Genomic DNA, 22,914 nt, shown 5'->3' on the forward strand with positions numbered 1-22,914 from the left:
CCCATCTAGATTATTGTAATCTCATCTTGTATGGAACAGCTCAATGCGAAATAAACAAAATGCAACGTATCCAAAACATGTGGGCCAAAGTGGTACTCGGCCGACAGAAATATGACAGTTCAAAAGATGCCTTGTATGAACTACACTGGCTACCAGTAAAGGCTATGATAACATTCAAATTACTGAACTTCATGTATAATTGTTATTGTTGGTAACGCGCCAAAATACCTTACAGAACTTTTTAAAGAAAAAGTACCAGCACGTAACCTACGATCTACCGTCTCGTATGACGGATGTTATGATGTGAAACGCACAAAGAGAAAAACTTTCATGGACAGGAGTTTCGGAGTTGTTGGTCCGAAACTGTGGAATTACCTTCCATCAAGCATCCGGACTTCCGCACCAATAAACATTTTCAAAAGGAATTTGAAAACATTTCTCTTCAGAGACTTTTACAACCTATTTTAATTTGAATACCTGTGATTTAAAAAAATAATGGAGACTCAGTTGTACGGGCTTATTTGTCACTAGGACTCATAGGAACAAACAATTAAAGAATTGTGCGGGCTTCTTTGCTCGAAAAGGATATTTATTGTACAAGTGACTGGTAACCAAGAATCATTAGGGCTTCTTTGCTCAATGATTGAATTACATCAACCAGCTGTCTTTTAGTCATGCTTATGCCTTCTTGTTGTGTCTTATAGTCACACTGTAATTTTAACCTTCAAGTTGTGTCTTGTAGTCACACTTGGTCAGTCTATTTGTGACTTGTAGTCACGATAGTTCAAATAAGGTTAAAACCCAAAAGAAGTGCCCTTAAGTACGACAGAAGACCGGTAGCTGTGGGATCCGACAGCCAGAGTGCAGAAATATCCTTTTACGTATCCTTTTAGTTAATGAAAAACAGTGTCTTTATGTTGCCAAATAATTGCTCATATTATCATTATAATTATTGTCTTAACTCTAGTTATATCAATTTATTACATAATATTTAACTATTACTGTGTTTTAATAGTGTAGCCGGTATTGTTTTATTGCTTAAGTTCCTTACAGCATTCTTATTTATATCACACATTTTAAGATCATTAATCCTTTAATTAATGGTGCATAATATTATCAATACCTCTTATTTTTTATCAATTTTATGTACATATATATGTTTTGTACAACGCCATTGAATATAAATATATAAATAGGCGTTTCATCAAATTAGCAAGTTTAGGTTTAGTTTAGTTTATCATTGAATTCATAGAGAATAACAGGTTACTAACTTATCTTTTTGTAATACTAGTACATCAGTCAAGGATTAGAATATTGAAACGGCGAGGCTTGCCAACCCGTTATTGTATTCGTGCCGAGCCTGATATATTGCAAAAAAATCAGACAGAAACCTGTTTTTCTGTTTATCATACTTCCATGTCAACAATTAAAAAAACGGAAAAAATCCGCCAAAAAGCTGCATTTTTTAGCGGGAAAGAATTTTTTGTTTTCGTTTGACGTGTTTATAATGACGTCATGAGCACTTGCGCTTACTAATTGAATGCTTATTTGCTATTTGTGTTGCATTTTGTGTTTAAAATATATTACATCTTGGTATAAAATTGTTTTTTTGTTGAATCTGATTCGATTTTTTTTTTATTCAATATCATACATACAATGTAAACATGTATATGAGCATACAACACAGTGATTGTACAAAGCAATAAAGTTCAAACATGTTATACAAGATATGCTAATATATATATATATTTTTTAGAGAGAAAAGAAAAGAACAACAGAGAAATAGTTATGAACAATGATGAGTTGTATAAAGTCTGAAGAAAGCATACTGGACTTGTGTGTTTTGTTGGATATTCACAATGGTCTTGTCCGATTGAGAAAAAAAAATAAACAAAACTATTTTAGAGGGATAAACTAACATTAGAGTGAAATGTATATTAGTGGACAAAGCATTATGAGAATTTAATCCGATTCCATTTTTGTTCAATGATTTGTAATGTGTCATTACTGAGGGCTATTTCTTTCTCAATCTGGATTTTTAGTTTAAGACTATGGACAAAACAATTAAAATTTGGTACTTGTTTTTTGTACTTCATGTTTAAGATAAGATATTTCATCAATATAACCATAAAATTCACAATATTATTACAGTCTATTGATTTCAATGAGTTAATTCCGAAACTTACATCTAAGAAAGATAGTTTAATGTTTAGTTGATGTTGTTCAAGAAAAGATATTAATTGATTCCAAATAGGCTGGATGTGTTTGCACTCCCAAAAAAGATGTTCTATAGTTTCAATGTTTTCACTGCACTGATTCGATTTTACTATGATTACTTTATAGATGATTCCGAGTAATATGACCTACCTCCCATCATCGACTGATATAAGAACTTCCTTTTCGGGGGGGGGGGGTATATCAGGCAGATATCAATGCAGCGTTTTGATTAATGTATTTACATCCAAACACGCAAAACACGTTCAAATCAGCTAGAAATATTTTGTTACCATGTAAACTAAAGATGTCAATACAGGAAAATAACTGTCATGCTTCAGTACAAACATTGCATTTCCTGTATGAAATATTTCGTGTAACTTAAATGTAAACTTGTTCGTGCTAGTCAAATCGTTGTATCGGCATATAAAAAGGGCCATGTGAGTGCGCACATTTCATATTTTGATGATGTCCATATACGTCGTATTAATAAATGGCAGACAACAGTTTTATTCAGATTACCGCTTGCAATTTGATCGCACACTAAGATCTTGAATTGTGCCTGACATTAACCATGCACACGAAACTTCAGATATTTACGGCGTAAGTGACGATGATACGCTGGAATAACATTAGCCTGTCTTTACCAATTATGGTAGAACGCAAAATAAATCCACACACAAAATAGCTTGAGCTTCTCACGCTTACATTCGTAATAATAATTTTATATATTTTAAATATCGGATGACCGAACTTCTACCGAATATATCCTGCTACCATAATAAATGTGACAACGTTACAACTATTGTGACGGAATCTAATCTGAAGTTTCTCTCCAAAACGACGGACGCCATTTTCGAAACCCTCAAGGCACTCGCAGAATCAGGTGAGTATAGTATTTAATAAGTGCCTTATATTAAGTTGGTGTCTCTACTTGAATATGATTAAATTATTTGTCTTAGATATAGTCAATATTCTCAGTAAGAACGGTTACCACATATAAAGATTCCAACAGCCTCTTTCATCGTTGTGATTGGATCTAATAGTCAATAGTGTGTTCTATTGCGATCTGAATATTACATGTCTGTATATTAATATTTCGTAAAAGTACAGCGTTTTTATCAAGAGCACAACGTAAAATAATCAAATGAGAATCCCGTTCACACGCCACGTATTAATATGAATTGGTTATCTTTCAATTGTAGCCTCCACTTTAAACCGCATAGGATTTCAAGAATACATTTTAATATGTTTAATAAACAATGAATGGAAAACTTGAAAATTTATAAAAAGATTCCAGACTACCTTAAAGGTCAATGTCAAATGCTGAGATCAAATTCAACATAATGCACTTAGTTGTCAAATTAGTTATTTTATTATAAACGGATAAACGCATTCAATAACATTCTTGACCCAACCATAGAGGAGGTTACGTTTCGCGTTAAGAATCATTTCGCTACCTTGAAGGCCATGCTTGATAATGACATGTCAAACTTCATCATATGTTGTCAATGCTCTGCATCAATTTAGTCCGTTACAAAACCAAAGTTTAGCATGAACAGACAAAATATTGATAACTGCAACAACAATAGCACTAGTAAGAATAAGTTGTAGCAGAAAAACACCGCTATTTGAGTTTTATTCAATCACGCTATGCATACTTTTTTCTATGACAATTTACAGACGACTGTAAGAGTGCGCATGCAGGCAAAAGGTCCATAAGGGATCTGTCTGAACTTGAATCGACATATATTTGCCCAGGTAATAATTCTTTACAAAGCCCTAAATTAACCCTGCGTGTTTTCACTCTTCCGACCAACCGAAAATGTGTGTATAAACCAGTAACTTTTGGTGAGCAATCCAGGTACAGTTTCACAATCATTTGTTCTTAATTTACTAAAATAGTATTATACGGTTGCGATCATTTTATCTTAATAAACATTGAATTTACAAAACTTTACAAAAAATGGAAACTATATTGGACAGATTGCTGCATGTCATATCATTTTCTTATGGACGATGGAAATCGTACAAAATCTTACGCACAAAACGTTAAGCAGACCGACCATTAGTATTGTCGCAATGTCAGTTGAAACAAATCAGATTTTCATTTTTGCTTTTGTAATCGAATATCGTTTACAAGTTTCCTATAAGAATACAGTATGCATGCCGGTATAATGGAGTTTTCTTCAGTAAATGATTAACGTAATAAAATGCTGTACTGACAATACACATATTAACCATAGTTTCAAATAAGTATTCGAACTAGATAAAGATCGATCTTGGATGAACTCTCCTTTGTAAAAACAAATATTGAAAAAAAGATGTTCTACATTTTTATCGAAACGATCTTTACTTTAGACCGAATATTTCATTATTTGTTTGTTGTTATTTTAAACGCTAATTATTCGTGTTTTAATTGATTAACAGTTACTGAATGTTTGTGTTTTATTGAAAAATAAAACTGTATTCACTTATTATCGGTTTTCTGAATACGTCCTTCTTTAAATAATTTTTTTAATGAAACATGTCGATTTCAATTAGTCACATTATAACTACATGTAGGTTTACATTGTTAACACATTACAAAAAAGTGCAAAATTGTTATATAAATGTTATATCGTATAACCTATGTTCCATCGGCGTTATATAACAAAATACATCGATGATTGTATAGTAGTAAGTCTTATGTTTATGTTTATTTTCAAATCGTCATTTAAACCTGAATATGCATATCCCAATGAATATATACAAGTTTTGATTTGAACGAAATCAATAAACGCATTATTGTTGCGGTAGATTATCCGTGCTATAGTATACATATGGTCGGGTACATTTGTAATCTCATTTTTATCAAATGCCATACCCTGTTTCTCATGTAATATAACCATTGCATATATTTGTATATTACACATGTGTAATATACTTTGTAAGCGTTTTAATTGGCTTATTTTAGTTCGATTGACCAATCGCATTTTGTTATTTTGCTGAAATGACGTTGCACCTTCAAATGACGTCACGAAATGTTAACAACATTCGGGATTTATCATTATGTTTGCGAAAATATTTATTTAATTTGCTCATTTTAAACCATGTGATAAAAAGGTCTGACACTCGTTGTCATTTCATACCATATTTTATTAAACTCGTCTAGGAAATTCGTTAGTAAGCTCGCTTAAGGTTCGCTTACTAACAAAATTCCTGAACTCGCTTAATAAAATATGGTTATGATATGACAACTCGTGCCAGATCCTATATATGTACTACATGTGATGTTTTTAAAATTATCTTTGGATTACTCCCAGCCAATGTATGAAAATAAGAGAGACATGTGTGCTCATGCGCGTGCGCATGAAATTACACGAGGAAAATAAAAAAGCTTTTTGTTTTGAGATTGGGCGAAAGTGTAATGTGATCATTTTTCTACTCTATAAACTCATAGTATCAAGTTCAAACCGTATCTCTTAAACCGAGACGCGACGAATGAAATTATGTAAAATGAATTCACGTTCCTAGTATATAAAACAACTCATCGTTTATTTGTGTTTGCAGTCAACTTTAATACCACGCCCAAGCCAAAGACCAATGGCTGTCATCCTGTGATCCCATAATCTATTAAGAGGACCATGGCTCTGGCAACAAGTGTTTGAATATATCTTTGAATGTTTTAAAACAGTCATTCTTTGAATAAAATAAAGACAAGAAGACAAAGTACCCACTTTCACGAACTATTTTTCTTGTTGAAAAACATTCCTGGAAATTTCAAAAAAATTTAAAATAAAGATAATTAGTACTATGGTTAAAATTGCAGTATACACCAATTTTGTGGCATTTTGTTTTCCACAAGTAATATTTCAAAAGTATACTCTTAGTCTTGTTCATTTCAGAAATATTTCTTGACAATGTTGAGAATATATCAAAACGTTTTTTTTTCCACTGTGCAAAGCCGTTCGTTTCTGGGCCATTTTACAGTTGCGTTACCAAAACAAAATATTGCTAACGTTTGTTTACAAGGTAACACCAAATTCCAGAAGAAAAACAAGTACATTTATTCTTAAGAAGCTTTAAACTTTTAAAGAAGTGTTGTTTTTACTGTTTTTATGTTTGATTTATAAACAGAAAAGTTCCAAACCCTTCTTTCTATATACTTGTTATTGTTTTGTTAAATACAGATATTATTCGGGAAATAATGCTTATTTGTATTGTGTCTTCAATGGTAGACAAATGCTCTAATTGTATCTGTAAAAATGAACAAGTTCAATGCATGTTATTGTATTTGAAGCAATTTATATGCTAGTATATTGCATATATACTTAAAGATTGTATATCGAATGTAATTTCATTTCTACAACAAAAGTGTAGACACGTGTTTTCATGCATAGCAAACTAATATATACGTACACTCGATATATATAAATGACCCCCCCCCCCACCAACAAAACCCGAAGTAGCAGTCATGTATTGCTTTGTATCTATCCGTGTGTCGGTCAGTCGGTCTTTCGAATGGTCGGTCCGTACAGCACTATCTTGCCAACACTACTGGCCACTATCATCCATATTGGTAGGTTGGTTACTAATGACGAGATACGTCTGTCAATTTTGAGGCCAACAGGTCAAAGGTCACTTTCACAGAGACTTTCAATACATAATCGATACAATAGTCATTTTAAGTACCATGAATACCTACATGATCATCCCTCAATTATATTTACACACCATCTAAACTTTCGACACATGCTGTCTTTATTATTTGATAGAGTTTAAGCATTTAGTCCATTATTATACATGGTGTTAAAATTTAAAAAAAGTAATAACCAGTTTCATGACCCATGTATGATTGGTATTGCTTGTCTTACTTTGTGGATATGAAACAAAATGATTTATGGGCGTTGGCCGAACGAGAGGTGCATACCCGTTTTACATTCATCTGTTGTCATATTTCAACGATGAAAACTTTAAAACTTAATTGGGTATCGGGTTCGTTTTTTGTATGCCGTATGATTGTAATTTGTATTCAAGGAATGGGAAAGTTCGCACATTGTCAATTTTTATTTGTATGAGTTTCCTTTTACTGATTTATTACGTAAGGGATAGTAAGTTATAATGTAATGCAGACTATTAATAACATGTATGTTTTATTCAGAGTTTGAACTTAATCGATTGTATCGGATATTAAAATTTGATGTTAAAATATGCCTCACTTCAATCTAATCTGCAAGGTTGCACCAGCTAGACTAACTTCTTATAGAAATATGTTTTTCATTCATTTATACTGTTTTTTAATCTACAAAAGTTAACGGTTTATAACGTGAGATAAGCTTAATTTTCATTATTTAACGAATTTTAACATTTACATTGTTTTGTTGTTATTGAATGAAGAATGTAACCTTAGGTTAATTCTTTTTATTAAAAGAAATACATTTTGGAACACGTGTACCGATGTACACTATTTATATTATTTCACAGTAATATTTTTTCGCAGAATGTCAGTCGTATGATTAACTTTGAGGCAAAGTTCCACGATGCTAGATTGTAAGATTCATTACTAGTTATATTAACATAGTAATCACAAAATGCTATGAACTTATGTATCATAACTAAGACTTTGTTTAAGTGCATCTTCTTCAAATAATTGCAGAAAAATATGTTATCATGACCGACCTAGTATACATAACTGTATACATTTGTTTACAAATTAAAATATGAAATTATGTTTAAACATGTGTAGTACTGTAATTAGTCATTTAATATAAGAATGCATTTCATTTACATGTTTAAAGTATGCTTGTCTGATTTCAATTAGGATATTTTATATTGTAATTTTCCATTGCTTAGTATCAGTTTTTTGTTATTATTGTGTACATGTAACGATGAACTGTACTTGTTGTATCAACAACATTATATGTAGCAAAATTAATGTAATAATATACATGGCGATGGTTTTCTTATCAAGACTGAACATTCAAATGTGTCTCTAGTAGTTACATACTGAATTTGAGATTTGTTGCAAATATGAACTTCAACTAAGGTCCGAACTTTAATTTTTCACATTCCGGTAGAGTACTTTTTTTCTTGCCTCTACTATGTTTATTTGCTCACGTGTGAATGTTATTCTGTTCTTAATTAATAACTTTTATAAAGTGTATGAGTTATCTACTTAACTAACATTTTGTTTGATTAGACGATATTGTAATGGTATATATGTTCAACAGTTTATGTGATCTTAATTAACTATACATTCATATTATAATATTTATAGTTATTACATTTTTTATTATTTAAGAAATGAGGTAATATATGCACACTTATATCAATGATAAAGGATAACAAAAATACAGCCAAAATGGAATAAAATCAAATTTGATAATTGTGTATGCATGAATGAACGTGTTATGTACTTTCTTACTTTATTTTAATTTTTCTTATTATAAGCACATGTATAGCAATTGTATTTCATTTGCTTAAAAAAGCATTATTAGTATTTAGTTTAATAAACGTGTTATTAAAGCGGGTATATACGATTTTTATATGTGCTGAATTGTAAAATATTGATACAAATATGTTATAATAACACACAATATGCAAGAAAAATGATACATTTAAGACGAATTTCATAAAATACAGCAAATACAAATTAGAGCCCCGAGCCGATTGTGACGAAGATAATTCGTAATTATTTTCCTACAATAACCGATGCATTCGTCTTTTTAGTAAGTGTTCGTGTGTCGTATGAATCGATATCGCTGCAGGAATTTCAAATGAACCGTTAAACTAAATTTAGATTCACATCGTACATGCATGATATACATGCTGGCGAATTCGGCTGTACAGCCTTTTTCGATTTCAGAATTAAATATCTGGCTTATTTAGCATTTTTCGACACATGTTCTTCTTAACTTTTATTTTAGTTTATATTGAAATATATGTATAATAAGTTTTTACACATTTTATATAAATAAATAAATATTTGACAAGATCGTATATACCCGCTTTAAATGGTTGTGTCTTTTATTAATTGCTTTATGCTGTAATGGATGTGACTTTCACTCGATACTCAAGAGATCCATTTTGAAACTTGATTGAAAAAGGCACTTGTACTAATTTGTAGCACAACGCCTTTGTATGTTAAACAGGCTCAGAGGCTAGATTCAGCATTTAAAGGAATTATTTTTTTTAAATCATGGTGCTTTTATCGCTATTTTATTTCAACGAATGTGTATTTCATTTCGATAAGTGTGCACCACTAGACGTCACATTAATAACATTTGTATTCTATTTAACAAAACTGCTTAACTGTCTGATGTTATCAGTGATCGACATATCAATCATACTATATGAAATAACTAAATATCTAACTAAAAGTAAGTTATTCAGTGATAAACAATTACTCTCTACTAGCTTATATAATCATTGATTACTCATACATGTCGCAAAGTTGTTAAATAGCAGTAAATTCATATTTTTTACTATACAGTAAGCGTTTTAAATGACATCTTGCTTAATATTATGTTTAATATTTATTTAAAAAAGGGGTAAATTACAAATTTAAGAATTTCTCCAGATAAATGTCTTAACATTCAAACTGGCCATCTTGGTAGAAATTAATTTTCATTTCTAACCCGACTCTGTGCACCGCATTTATTTATCCACAATTAAGTAGTCCATGCCGCCTTTATTTATTAATAATGTTGATATTTCGAAAATGTAAGGATCATAAATCTATGCGTTCCCATTGGTTGCTTTTCCATGTAACGTGTCTATTACCTTTCATGTCTGTTGTTATCTAAAAATAATTCCTTTCTGCTCGGATCAAGCAGACTCAAATCAATATGGCCATAGTCGCTATGCCTATTGGGAGGGCCTGTTGAAATTGAAATGTTAATTTAAATCCAACATTGCGCTTGTGCAAATACTAATGGAAAAATATTGTCTCCCGAAAACAACAAATTATATTTATTAATTAATTATTATTTGTTATAGATATAAGATTGCAAATGAGTGCGAATGGTAAGTCCAATAAATGTTTTACATTTAATTTGCAAATACATATGATACAACTGGAATAATTTTTATATTCAATCTTCCAAAATATCATTTGGAGCATGGTATATAATAGTGTGCATAATTATGATATCAAATGTTGATCGCAATAGATCATTTTCATTAACAGAACAGAACATAATCGTTTATTTAGACATACACATGTGAAGCTCTTTGTCATTTACATGCAATAACAACATGAAGTAAATACCAAATATACATCATTTTGAAGATAGATCAATTTACAATTTAAGTAGTATACATGTTATCATATTTTCGTGAGAACGTTATTACATAATTTCAAACGTAGTTTAATAATTGCAACACTTGTTTCATTATTCTGCACAAAATTTTATTAGTGAAAAACAATTATTTAAAACTTCATATATAAGATATTTCTCGGTTTTAAGCTCGACTTTTCGAAGAAAAATAAGAGCTATACTTCTCGCCCCGGCGTCGAATATTTTGTTAAATTTTGTGTTTAGATACACTTTAATTCTAAATTATAAAGGCTATTGCTTTCAAACTTCAAATACTTTCTTACTATCATGAGGATACTGTACCTGGCAAGTTGATTTTGACCTTGACCTTTGAATGACCTTGAACCTCAAGGTCAAATAAAACAATTTTGCTTAAATTGCCATAACTTCTTTATTTAGGATCAGATGTGATTCATACTTTGACAAAACAATACTTAACTGACATACCACAATGGACTCCACCCAAACTCCCCCCCCGCCCCACCCCAGAATCACCCTCCCCAAATATTTTTTTTTCCTTTTTTTTCCTTTTTTTGAGATATCATCTAATAAATGACCACACCCCCACATTATTCTCCCTCTCCAACCCCCACACAAAAAGAAATTATTATTTTTTGAAACATGGTAAAAAACACATATTCATTTTTAATATTTTATTTTTGAAAAACCGTCTAACCATCCCACCTAAGCTATTGCTATCAAACTTGAAATATAATCTTATTAGTTTCCTTTATGTTTTACAAATGTTCAATAGATTGTGGAAAATATACCTGAACTCAGAATTGCCTATAATTTACCACTTCTTTAACATAAGCGATCAATATGTTTCAATTATGGTCCTTTTATTGTTAGAATATGACTTTATTAACTTGACATTATTGAATATAAACAATTGCCCCATGATGGCTTTCGTTATACTGTCAAGCACTCGAAAAGTCGAGCGCTCTGTCTTCTGACATCTCTTGTTATACATTCAAACCTCTGAGTCATTAACGACCCAAATTGCGATGCATAAACAAGTTCAAATGGTTTGTTCCATATTAACAAATCACCTCGTACCGATTCCAATCGAATTTTCTAAATGTCACTTGATGTCTGACAATGCTTTGCATGGATGGCTAATAATCGACCGTGACTGTGATAACGCGATGAAAGTGCAGTAACAATTTTTTACTATAGTGTTTCTAGATCGAACGTGCGCATGCATATAGCGTAATGGTATTTACATGTTATCCATAACGTGTGAACTTCTACAAATACTATTGCTTTTATCGTAATAAAAATTATTCTTGGGGTTACTTTTTTATTATTGTTAAAAAAATATTTGACTAATAAGAGTGTTTTCAAAATTGAAGCATATGTGTCAAGCAACCATTGTATACAATCCGTCTATAAAATGATACTGCTTTAATGCAAACTACGTTCAAGCAATCAACCTTCCCCTTTTCAACGAAAGATAACTTAAAAGACTGAATTGCATGATGTATGATTTACTGAGGATGCAGATTTAAAAACAAGAGCACCGCCTTGCGGGTGCAGACCGCTCATCTATTTTCTTTTTAAAGGTGAAGGGACTCTCATTTTCCATCACAAAGGAGGGAGGGGTGGAGTGGAGAGGGGTGTATAGTGTGGGTGTGTGGACATTTATTACATTATCTTCCAAAAATGCGAAAAAAATGCAAAAAGGAAAAAAAAAATCGGCGGGGAGGGGGGGGGGGGGGGGGATTTTTGGGTGCGATGGTTGGACGGTATTTCAAACATATATAATATAAATAAATATTTGTGTTTTTTAACTGTTTCAAAAAAAATTGGGGAGGGGGGGGAGTATAGTGTGAGGGTGTGGTGGTAATTTGTGAGATGATCTTAAAAAAAAAAAAAAAAATTAGGGGGGGGGGCAATTCGGGGGGGGGGGGGGGGGTGGGGGGGGATTCTTGGGTGCGATGGTTGGACCGTATTTCAAACATAAAATAATAAAAATAAATATTTGTGTTTTTTAACCGTTTAAAAAAAATTGGGGGTGGGGGGGTATAGTGTGAGGGTGTGGTGGTAATTTGTGAGATGTTCTTAAAAAAAAATTTAGGGGAGGGGGATTCGGGGGGGGGGGTGGGGGGATTCTTGGGTGCGATGGTTGGACGGTATTTCAAACATAAAATAATAAAAATAAATATTTGTGTTTTTTAACCGTTAAAAAAATGGGGGTGTGGGGGGGGGGGTATCGTGTGAGGGTGTGCTGGTCATTTGTTTTGTGAGATGATCTTAAAAAAAAGAAAAAGAAATGGGGGGGGATTCGGGGGGGGGGGAGGGCACGGGGGATGGTTTGGGTGGAGTCTATTGTGGTATGTCAGGTAAGAGTAGTTTTGTCAAAGTATCAATCAAATGTAATCATAACTAAAGAAGTAATGACAATTTTAGCAAAATTTAATAATTTGACATTGAGAGTCAAGGTAATTCAAAGGTCAAGGTTATATTCAACTTGCCAGGTACAGTAACCTCATGATAGCATGAAAGTATTTGAAGTTTGAAAGCAATAGCCTTGATACTTAAGAAGTAAAGTGGATCGAAACACAAAATTTAACCATAAATTAAAAGTTACTAAGTCAAAAAAGGGCGATAATTCCGTAAAAATGACAACCAGAGTTATGCATATTGTCATTTTACTGTACCCTTATGATAGTTTGCGAGTGTTCCAAGTATGAATGCAATATCTATGATACTTTGGGGGTAAAGTGGACCAAAACACAAAACTTAACCAAATTTTCATTTTTCTGAGTATGAAGGGCCCATAATTCCGTCCAAATGCCAGTCAGAGTTACATTACTTTGCCTGCACAGTCCCCTTATGACAGTTAATAAGTGTTGCAAGTATGAAAGCAATAGCTTTAATACTGTAGGAATAAAGTAGACCTAAACACAAAACTTAACCAAATTTTCAATTTTCTAAGTATAAAAAGGGCACATAATTCTGTCAAAATGCCAGTCAGAGTTACATTACTTTGCCTGCACAGTCCCCTTATGATAGTTAGTAAGTGTTGCAAGTATGAAAGCAATAGCTTTGATACTTAAGGAATAAAATGGACCTAAACACAAAACTTAACCAAAATTTTCAATTTTCTAAGTATAAAAAGGGCACATAATTCTGTCAAAATGCATGCTAGAGTTATCTAACTTTGCCTGCCCAGTCCCCTCATGATAGTAAGTAAGTGTACCAAGTTTGAATGCAATAGCATTGATACTTTCTGAGAAAAGTGGACCTAAACGCAAAACTTAACCAAAATTTTCAATTTTCTAAGTATAAAAAGGGCACATAATTCTGTCAAAATGCACGCCAGAATTATCTAACTTTGCCTGCCCAGTCCCCTCATGATAGTAAGTAAGTGTACCAAGTTTGAATGCAATAGCATTGATACTTTCTGAGAAAAGTGGACCTAAACGCAAAACTTAACCGGACGCCGACGCCGACGCAGACGCCGACGCCAAGGTGATGACAATAGCTCATTTTTTTTTTCAAAAAATAGATGAGCTAAAAAGATTTGATAAGCAAAATATGTAAGGTAATATGACTAAAATTGACATCAATTTGTTTCAACAGGGAACAGGTTTTCAATTCTGCTTCTGTTTTTGTCTTTTCTGACAATTTGAGATCCACCGCTTGGTGTCAATGCACAAGGTGTCTTCTTCTATGGTTAATATCAACATCAAATATAATAATTCCTGGGCAGTACCAGAACAAGTGTGTACTGTTTTCCACTTCATTATTACATAAATTACATGCATTTTTGCAATATTTTTTCATATTTAACCTAAGAGATATTGTCCCCTAAATTATGTGGTGTCTACTTCTATGGATAATATCAACATCAAATATAATAATTCCTGGGCAGTACCAGAACAAGTGTGTACTGTTTTCCACTTCATTATTACATAAATTACATGCCTTTTTTTATATTTTTTCATATTGAACCTAAGAGATATTGTCCCCTATATTATGTGGATTATTCTACATTAGAACCATCTGATATATGTTTCTTTAGTTATATTGAACACAAGTTTCTTTTCGCTTTTCAATACGCTTTTCACATCGATATTAACGAACTCTTAATTTAATTTTGTTTGAATAGTTGGAATGACACTGTTTGGTATTACTTTTTTTATAAATATGATTTTGTTATTTAGGGCGGGTTTCTATTTTCTGTATGGAAGTTGATTTTTATAAGCCCTCGAGTGTTATTGTCCAAATGTGCCATGTTTTGAATAAACGTTAAATATATTTTTTCCAGCGTTAATTAATCCTTGGGACTATAAGACCTGCCATTTTTTAGTCTGGATAAAACTCTAAGCCTGTTTTGGTATGTAGAAATTCAAGTGTTATCAAACTTATAGTTTCGATTGTTAGGATCTATTATGCTCAGTGTTATATTATTACTTCAGTTTATGCTTTTTATGGCAACAATTGCGTTTAAATAGACTGTGACTGTGTCCTTCATATTTCACAAAAATGTTTTTACTTTACTTCTAAAAGCCTCTGGCTTAATGCATGTAAATATATTCCAGCTACGGTAAAAGGGAAGTAATCAGTTGACAGTGGAATTAAAAAGGTAAAATCCAAACACTTTTAAAATGTTAAAATTTGTTTTTATTTCAAACAATACTCTCTGAAATCTTCCAAATACGAAGCAGTGAATTAAACCAAAGTCAGCGTAAATAATATAACGTAATATCATGTTTTTTTCTTAGACAAACGCTTAGCGAAATAGGACCAAATGTCACAGACCACGCTAAATGTTATTGTTCGTTTCTTTGTCTAATTGAATGTGTTGGCGACGCCTAATCGCGACTTGTGCTATTGATAACTTTTACTCAAATGCGTGGAATGTTGCTTTCTTTTTGTTTTTGCACTATAAGCTTTGTTGCAAGTTGTAGGCTTAATGCGCACCATCGAATAAGTTTCATTTTTTAATTGGCCCTTTTTAAACAGTTTTTTATCGAGTACCAATTAGCAAGTTTAGCCCCGTGTTATATTATTCAACGACAAACGCCAAACAGTTTAACTACGCAATTTATTATCTTAAAGGTTTGGCATAATAATGTCAAGGCTGGGATCAATTGTCTTATACAGGTTCCCCCGAGAACGGCGGGAAAATTAAGAACATAATGTCTATCCCCCGGGACAAGCGGGAAGTGTGTTCGTGGAAACTATGCCTATACATCACTTCTATTCGTTATCCAAAAATGTTTTTGTTTTTTCAAGGCCAGAGTAAAAACCAGAGATAAAACTTCACTGAAGGTAAAATAACTCTGGAAAACTGTACCCGAAAACAACCAATATTAACAAAAGTTTATTGATCAAAGTCTAGCAAATTCTCTAAAACTGCTACAGTCAATTACGCAGGAACCTGTCGTCGGGGGCCGAAATAAGTAGGCCATTGGACAGACTGACGGTGTGCCGTACGCTGTTAAGTCCCAGCCATGACGATGTGGGTTTCTAATGGAGCTCGTTATTCTCGACAACACTGGAATATAACAAAAATCTGGCAAGCATCATGCTACAATAAAAAATTAAGTGGGAGGGTGGGTGGTAAATGTAAACTTGTAAACCATAGCGCGACCTACCCTGTGATGCGACAAGCTAGTAAAAGAGCGTCAATTTGCACGGGCAGTGGTTTTATACTTAGTGGACGAGTCTATATGTAAGAGTAGACTGGGTAGGATGGGTTATAAAATTGGGGTTTAGGTTTCGGCGATCCCTTAGGAAAATAGCGTTTGCGTTGAATAAGACAGTTTATTCTTGAGCGAATAAACATTATTATTCAACGACAAACGCCAAACAGTTTAACTACGCAATTTATTATCTTAAAGGTTTGGCATAATAATGTCAAGGCTGGGATCAATTGTCTTATACAGGTTCCCCCGAGAACGGCGGGAAATTTAAGTACATAATGTCTATCCCCCGGGACAAGCGGGAAGTGTGTTCGTGGAAACTATGCCAAAAAAGTACCACGGCCGCAGGAAGTGGGCCTTCCGCCACACAGCGGCCACGAACACACGCCAGCATTGACAAGCAATAACGAAGAATTAAAATCGGGTTTGGAAAAACGAAACCTTGCTCAAATAAAAGGCTAGATAGCTCCGGACAGTGTTCAACATGATAACGATCCTAACTAGAACTTGTGCGTGTCATCGGATTTGAAAAAGACAAGCGATTTAACAATGTCAGGGTATTTGATATAGCAACCTCACGCATCTAGGAATAGTAACGCTATTCAGGAATTCACTATTTGTTTTCTTATTTATTTATTAATGCGCGGAAAGATTAAGGAGTAAACTTGGATCGCGTCAGATAAAAGCTATTGTAGGTAGCCCACTATGTATCGATAATCATGGGAAATGTGTAACATTGATCGGGGTTCGATTTCGTTACCACCATAAGTGGTGGTCAAAAGTACAGCATGTTGATATGTTGATTAAATGGCAATTGCGAATTATAGGATTATTCTATGTGTTCCAGGCGCATTCCGTCTTTTAAAATCCCACGTGATGTTGATCCCTAAATAATGCAAGCCTAGATCAGAACCGTCTGCCACGTCTACTGCCCTATGATAGGCATCCCATATCATCGATTATCCGATCATTCATACGTTCCTTACGTGACATTTAAATACCAGATTAATATACAGGTTCATACCAGCAGGAACTCGGCCGTTGAGTTTCAAACCTTACAATAAAACGACACGTAATACAGTTTTTTAATGTTACAAGTAAATACCACGGCGAACTTAAGTTATGAAATATAACAGAACAGTAAGTCATATATATGTTACGGTTGTATGTACGTGTTTTTTTTCAATTAACTTGTACACGAATCGATAAAAACAAACATTTTAGGTTATATTACACTAATTCCGATTCCCATAGGGTCCCATTATAAAACTGACAACTTTCACAGCATTTTTCTTGCCTTTTCGACGTATCAATTTTTCCGAACCTGGTATCATTTTAAAGATGGATCTGTCTTCTTCCAATAATTGCAATCAAAAACATACCGTCTCGCAACTTCTAAGAAAGTAAATCGCTGTCGAATGAACCCACCGTAGAAAAACGTGTTTCGGAATCCTAGTTTCGACAAAAGCCCCACACAATAGAAAACACACCCTCAAAAGTCCATCTTTTAAGTTAGCTTCCAATCCAAGGCATCAAAGTACTCCAGACACATACAGGATATTACAAATAACCACAAAAGACTTGTCTCACATTGTCAAATGGCTTATATTCAAGAAGAGAAAAGGAACTCTTTAGAAATAGGCACTACTTTTGAATGGACCACGGAGGGATACACAATGATTTAGTGTAATGTAACCTTTAAGTCGGGCTTTCCAACGTTGACCACTTGGTTACTATACACCACTTTATTTTAATTTATGATAAACAAGTATATGCAAACAATACGGCACTGCTAGCCAACTATATAGCATTAAATAACGACCTTTGTTCTTCCGGGATCAAGCCCCAGATCAGTAGAGATCTATGAATAATCTATTAATTTGTTAAATACATTAAATTCATCACCAGGCTTTTCAACATAAGCCAAATGGCGATCGCTTTACCACAACACAAACTGGAACTGCGTATCTACCAAGAACCGGATATTTATTTATTTACAGGCAAAGATGATCAACGGGCATTTTACCATAAGCCAATTGGCAGTCATGTATTTTCCGTAATTTCGGAAATATAGAAGCCCATTTATCGCTTCATTTACCAACCATGTACCATTATATATAACAACCACAAAGTTCTTCCGGGAAACGGCGTTATCAGCAAAGAACTTCTTTATATTGATATTCTATTTAATATTTACTTATAGCCAAAAATGATCACCGGACTTTTCACCATAAGCCAATTTTGCGATCGTTTCAACACCATAATTTTGAAAATGAATAAGCACATTTTGTGCACCATCAACCAACCATGTACCATTATATATAACCACCACAAAGTTCTTCCGGGATTAAGTCCCGGTTCCGTTAGAGACCCGGGAACGGCGTTATCTACCAAGAACTTGATATTTATTAAATATTTAATTATAGCCAAAAGTGATCACCGAGCTTTTAACCATAAGCCAATTTGGGCGATCGCTTCAACACCATAATTTTGAAAATACATAAGCACATTTAGTGCACCACCATACCATTATATATAACCACCACAATGTTCTTCCGGGATTAAGTTCCGGTTCCGGTAGAGACCCGGGAACGGCGTTATCTACCAAGAACTTGATATTTATTTAATATTTACTTATAGCCAAAGGTGATCACCGAGCTTTTCACCATAAGCTAATATGGGCGATCGTTTCAACACCATAATTTTGAAAATACATAAGCACATTTTAGTGCACCACCAACAAACCATATACCATTGCATTTATAAACCATCTTGTTTTTCTTTTGGGATTAAGTCCCGGTTTTAATAGAGGCACTGGAACTGCTTATTTACCAACAACCTGATATTTGTTTATTCATAGCCAACGTTGATCATCATAAGCCTATTGGCAATCGTTTAATCACAATAATTTTGAAAATACAAAGGCGCTTTTAGCGTACCATCAACCAAACATATACCGAACCTATTCCAATATAACCAGATTGTTTGATCTCACAGGACTAAGCCCCATTCTATTATTTACTTAGAATCAGATTTGTGTTCGTGTCTTTTAAACATAAGCCCATCGGTTATCATTTAAGCAAGTTCAAAAATTCACGAAGACGTACATTTAGGGCACCCCAAACGAATGTATATGAATTTGTATTACCGCAGTTTATTGTATATATACATTATTATGTTATAGATGTTTTATATTTTGTTATTATTCTCATATTTATATGTATTTATTATTTTTATTAATTTTGTAACATGGATTATATTACAAGTTCTGCAAGATACGCACCAACGCACATCAATTAATATAGTATGCAGATACAATTGATTGCTGGGATTTTTGAATTAAGGTTGCGATTAAATTTGTTCTTTGTTGATTTAGTCTTCATAGCAATAGGGACCCGGGAAATGCGTTTTTTTCCAAGGTATAATTAGTAATTTTGCTTTACAAATCGTATTGAGTATATAAACTTAAATAAATCAGACTCCAAGTGTAATGCCGACATGCATTAATATGGCTAGAAATATGGCTAGAAATGAACCTATTTTTTATAAATTATTTTTAACGATACATATATAAATACACCCGTGAAACCATACTGAAGAAAATACGTAATGTTTCGTTCGTGCTTATTTTATTAACGTCACACTATCTAATAGCTTTGACGATTGAGTGCGTAGCGAGAACAAAAATTAGCATCCACCGATTATTGGCGTATAACAATATCCTCTAACGAATGAACAACTTTCATGCGTCAGATTTCCACCCATACTTTGTTTGTGGGCCTAATCGCCAGACTAAAATAGCATTGCTACGACGAAGGTCAGTTGGTCAAACTGAATGCAAACGAATAAACCATAATGGCATTGATCAGTTTTTGACGCACTGATGCATACTAGTACGCAAGTATTTCCCATTATACTGAAACACGTGAAACATCATATTAACCTTTAAACAAACAGAGAATAAATAAATACAATGATTTGAATTACGTCTACTCTCTACCCTACAAATCGGTGCACGTGGAAATCTTGATTTCCGCTCTATTGGACATGTATCACCTTACCGATAATAAATACATTTATATCTTTCGAGCAGCATTTAAACGGATTGAGATATGGGACACTTGAGAATTTCTTCTGACGTGACTACGTTTTAAACCATAATTGTATGCACTATGCATTTTCGCGTATAGCAATGGAAGTTGTTTATTTTGTGTTGCCTTACTGTTGGATGAGCGTATTGACGGATTATAAAAGCAATATATTCGGAAATTTTATTGACTGATATAATTTAATAAAAAATATATTCGGGAATAGTATTCGTGATTTGAAAGATCGCTTCAAACATTTCTTATTTACGCTGATATGATTTATGCGCTCTTACAGCTAGTCCGTAATTAATTTATTACAGAATTAATGTGTTGACACTATTGTGGAATGGCGCTCGGCGCACTTTGTGTATCCAAAGAAATATTATGGGCATTTCTCACTGTTGAATTGGGATTAAAAGAACCACCAGGCCAAAAGAGCAAGCCAAAACATGGCCACCGACCAACCATCCGCAACTCATCCCGCCTCCAGCCCTTCATAAAAAAACAAAAAAAAAACAACAAAAAAAACACACATACTATATTCGATATTCCACATGACCTCGCCGGCGAGTCCCCAATCCGAAATGATCCGCAAAACAAAACAGCGTCCCCGCGTCGCACGAACGAATCCGTACCAAAAGCAAATTTAGATTCACATAGTAAATCGAATTATTGCTGTCGCCAGTTGTCAAACCGAAAGCAAGGCCGATGTTCAAATGCATTATTCCTCTCCCCCCGGGACACCGCCCTGACATGCCGATGCCGCACTAACAAACACAAGCGCATATGAAGCGAAACACAAAAAACAAACAACGGCCGCGACAGACACCTACCAACTGACAGACGCCCACAACATCACTTTAAACTAAAGATCTCAACGTTCTCTGCACCTCGATGTTTTTATACAGCAATCAAGTATTAAAACCCACGCTTTGCACGAGAATGACGCGACCTTGTCAGCCGATTCGATTGTAAACAGGTTATTAAATTGACCTACTATTTGTGATTTTAGCATTACACAATTTTCATTCTTCGTGATGCAATTATGAATTGCGCATATAGAAAGGGTAATGCGATCTTTGTTTTAAATGATTATCTTTCACCAAAACAAATCAACGTCTAATTCCGTTGATCTTTCTTGAAAATATTTCTTGTAATTTCTTAGCGTGACTGCCCATAAACAAAATAAAGATAAAATTATTGTTTCTACTTCCATAAGTTGTACGTTGTATCGCCATATAAATCATTAACACGTTAAACCAAACGTCTACACGTTCAATGTCTTAAATGACGCCGGAAGCGCACCCAATAATTTCTCTATTACAGACTATTTGCTGCGTTATTTCTAGGCATATTTGTTAAAGAGACACCTAGGAAACAAATTCTCCGTTTAAAATGTTTGTCTCGTCTGTAATGATAAATAAAACAACATGTTTAACCGACCTGAAAATCCGCTCAGACGAGTCCACATTTCGTTTTATATAACCGACGCCGTTACCTCCGGTTCGGTTTCATGTCTATTCTCCGTGCCCATGGCTTGAGACGACAGCGCTTCCTTTAAAAGACATCTTTCGACCCGTGGTGGCAATATAAAACAAGAGCACCGCCTAGCGGGTGCAGACCGCTCATCTATTTTCTTTTTAAAGGTGAAGGGACTCTCATTTTCAATCACAAAGCAGGGAGGGGTGGAGTGAAGAGGGGTGTATAGTGTGGGGGTGTGGACATTTATTACATTATTTTCCAAAAATGCGAAAAAAATGCAAAAAAATATATAAAATTCGGGGGGGGGGGAGGGGGGGATTCTTGGGTGCGATGGTTGGACGGTATTTCAAACATAAAATTAAAAAAAAATATTTGTGTTTTTTAACCGTTTAAAAAAATGGAGGTGGGGAGGGGGGGGGGTATAGTGTGAGGGTGTGGTGGTCATTTGTGAGATGATCAAAAATTAGGAAAGGGGGAGGAGGGGAGGGCACGGGGGATAGTTTGGGTGGAGTCTATTGTTGTATGTCAGGTAAAAGTAGTTTTGTCAAAGTATCAATCAAATCTAATCATAAATAAAGAAGTTATGGCAATTTTAGCAAAATTTTATAATTTGACCTTGAGAGTCAAGGTCATTCAAAGGTCAACTTGCCAGGTACAGTAACCTCATGATAGCATGAAAGTATTTGAAGTTTGAAAGCAATAGCCTTGATACTTAAGAAGTAAAGTGGATAGAAACACAAAATTTTACCATATATTCAAAGTTACTAAGTCAAAAAGGGCCATAATTCCGTAAAAATGACAACCAGAGTTATGCAACTTGTCCTTTTACTGTACCCTTATGATAGTTTGCGAGTGTTCCAAGTATGAAAGCAATATCTATGATACTTTAGGGGTAAAGTGGACCAAAACACAAAACTTTTCAATTTTCTAAGTATGAAGGGCCCATAATTCCGTCCAAATGCCAGTCTGAGTTACATAACTTTGCCTGCACAGTCCCCTTATGATAGTTAATAAGTGTTGCAAGTATGAAAGCAATAGCTTTGATACTGTAGGAATAAAGTGGACCTAAACACAAAACTTAAACAAATTTTCAATTTTCTAAGTATAAAAAGAGCACATAATTCTGTAAAAATGCCAGTCAGAGTTACATTACTTTGCCTGCACAGTCCCCTT

General features: G+C 33.8%; 1 protein-coding gene across 1 annotated transcript in view; it reads left to right on the plus strand.

Moving 5' to 3' along the window:
* The first annotated feature begins 2,958 nt into the window (after nucleotides 1-2,958).
* The window catches only part of LOC127839826 (band 7 protein AGAP004871-like), a 42,606-nt gene continuing 22,650 nt past the window's right edge, over nucleotides 2,959-22,914 (plus strand). The window contains exon 1 of the mRNA XM_052368214.1: nucleotides 2,959-3,100. Within this exon, the coding sequence (XP_052224174.1) occupies nucleotides 2,959-3,100 (142 nt within the window). The remainder of the gene's footprint in view (nucleotides 3,101-22,914) is intronic.

The sequence above is a fragment of the Dreissena polymorpha genome, chromosome 7 (genome assembly GCF_020536995.1).
Source record: "Dreissena polymorpha isolate Duluth1 chromosome 7, UMN_Dpol_1.0, whole genome shotgun sequence".
NCBI lineage: Eukaryota > Metazoa > Mollusca > Bivalvia > Myida > Dreissenidae > Dreissena > Dreissena polymorpha.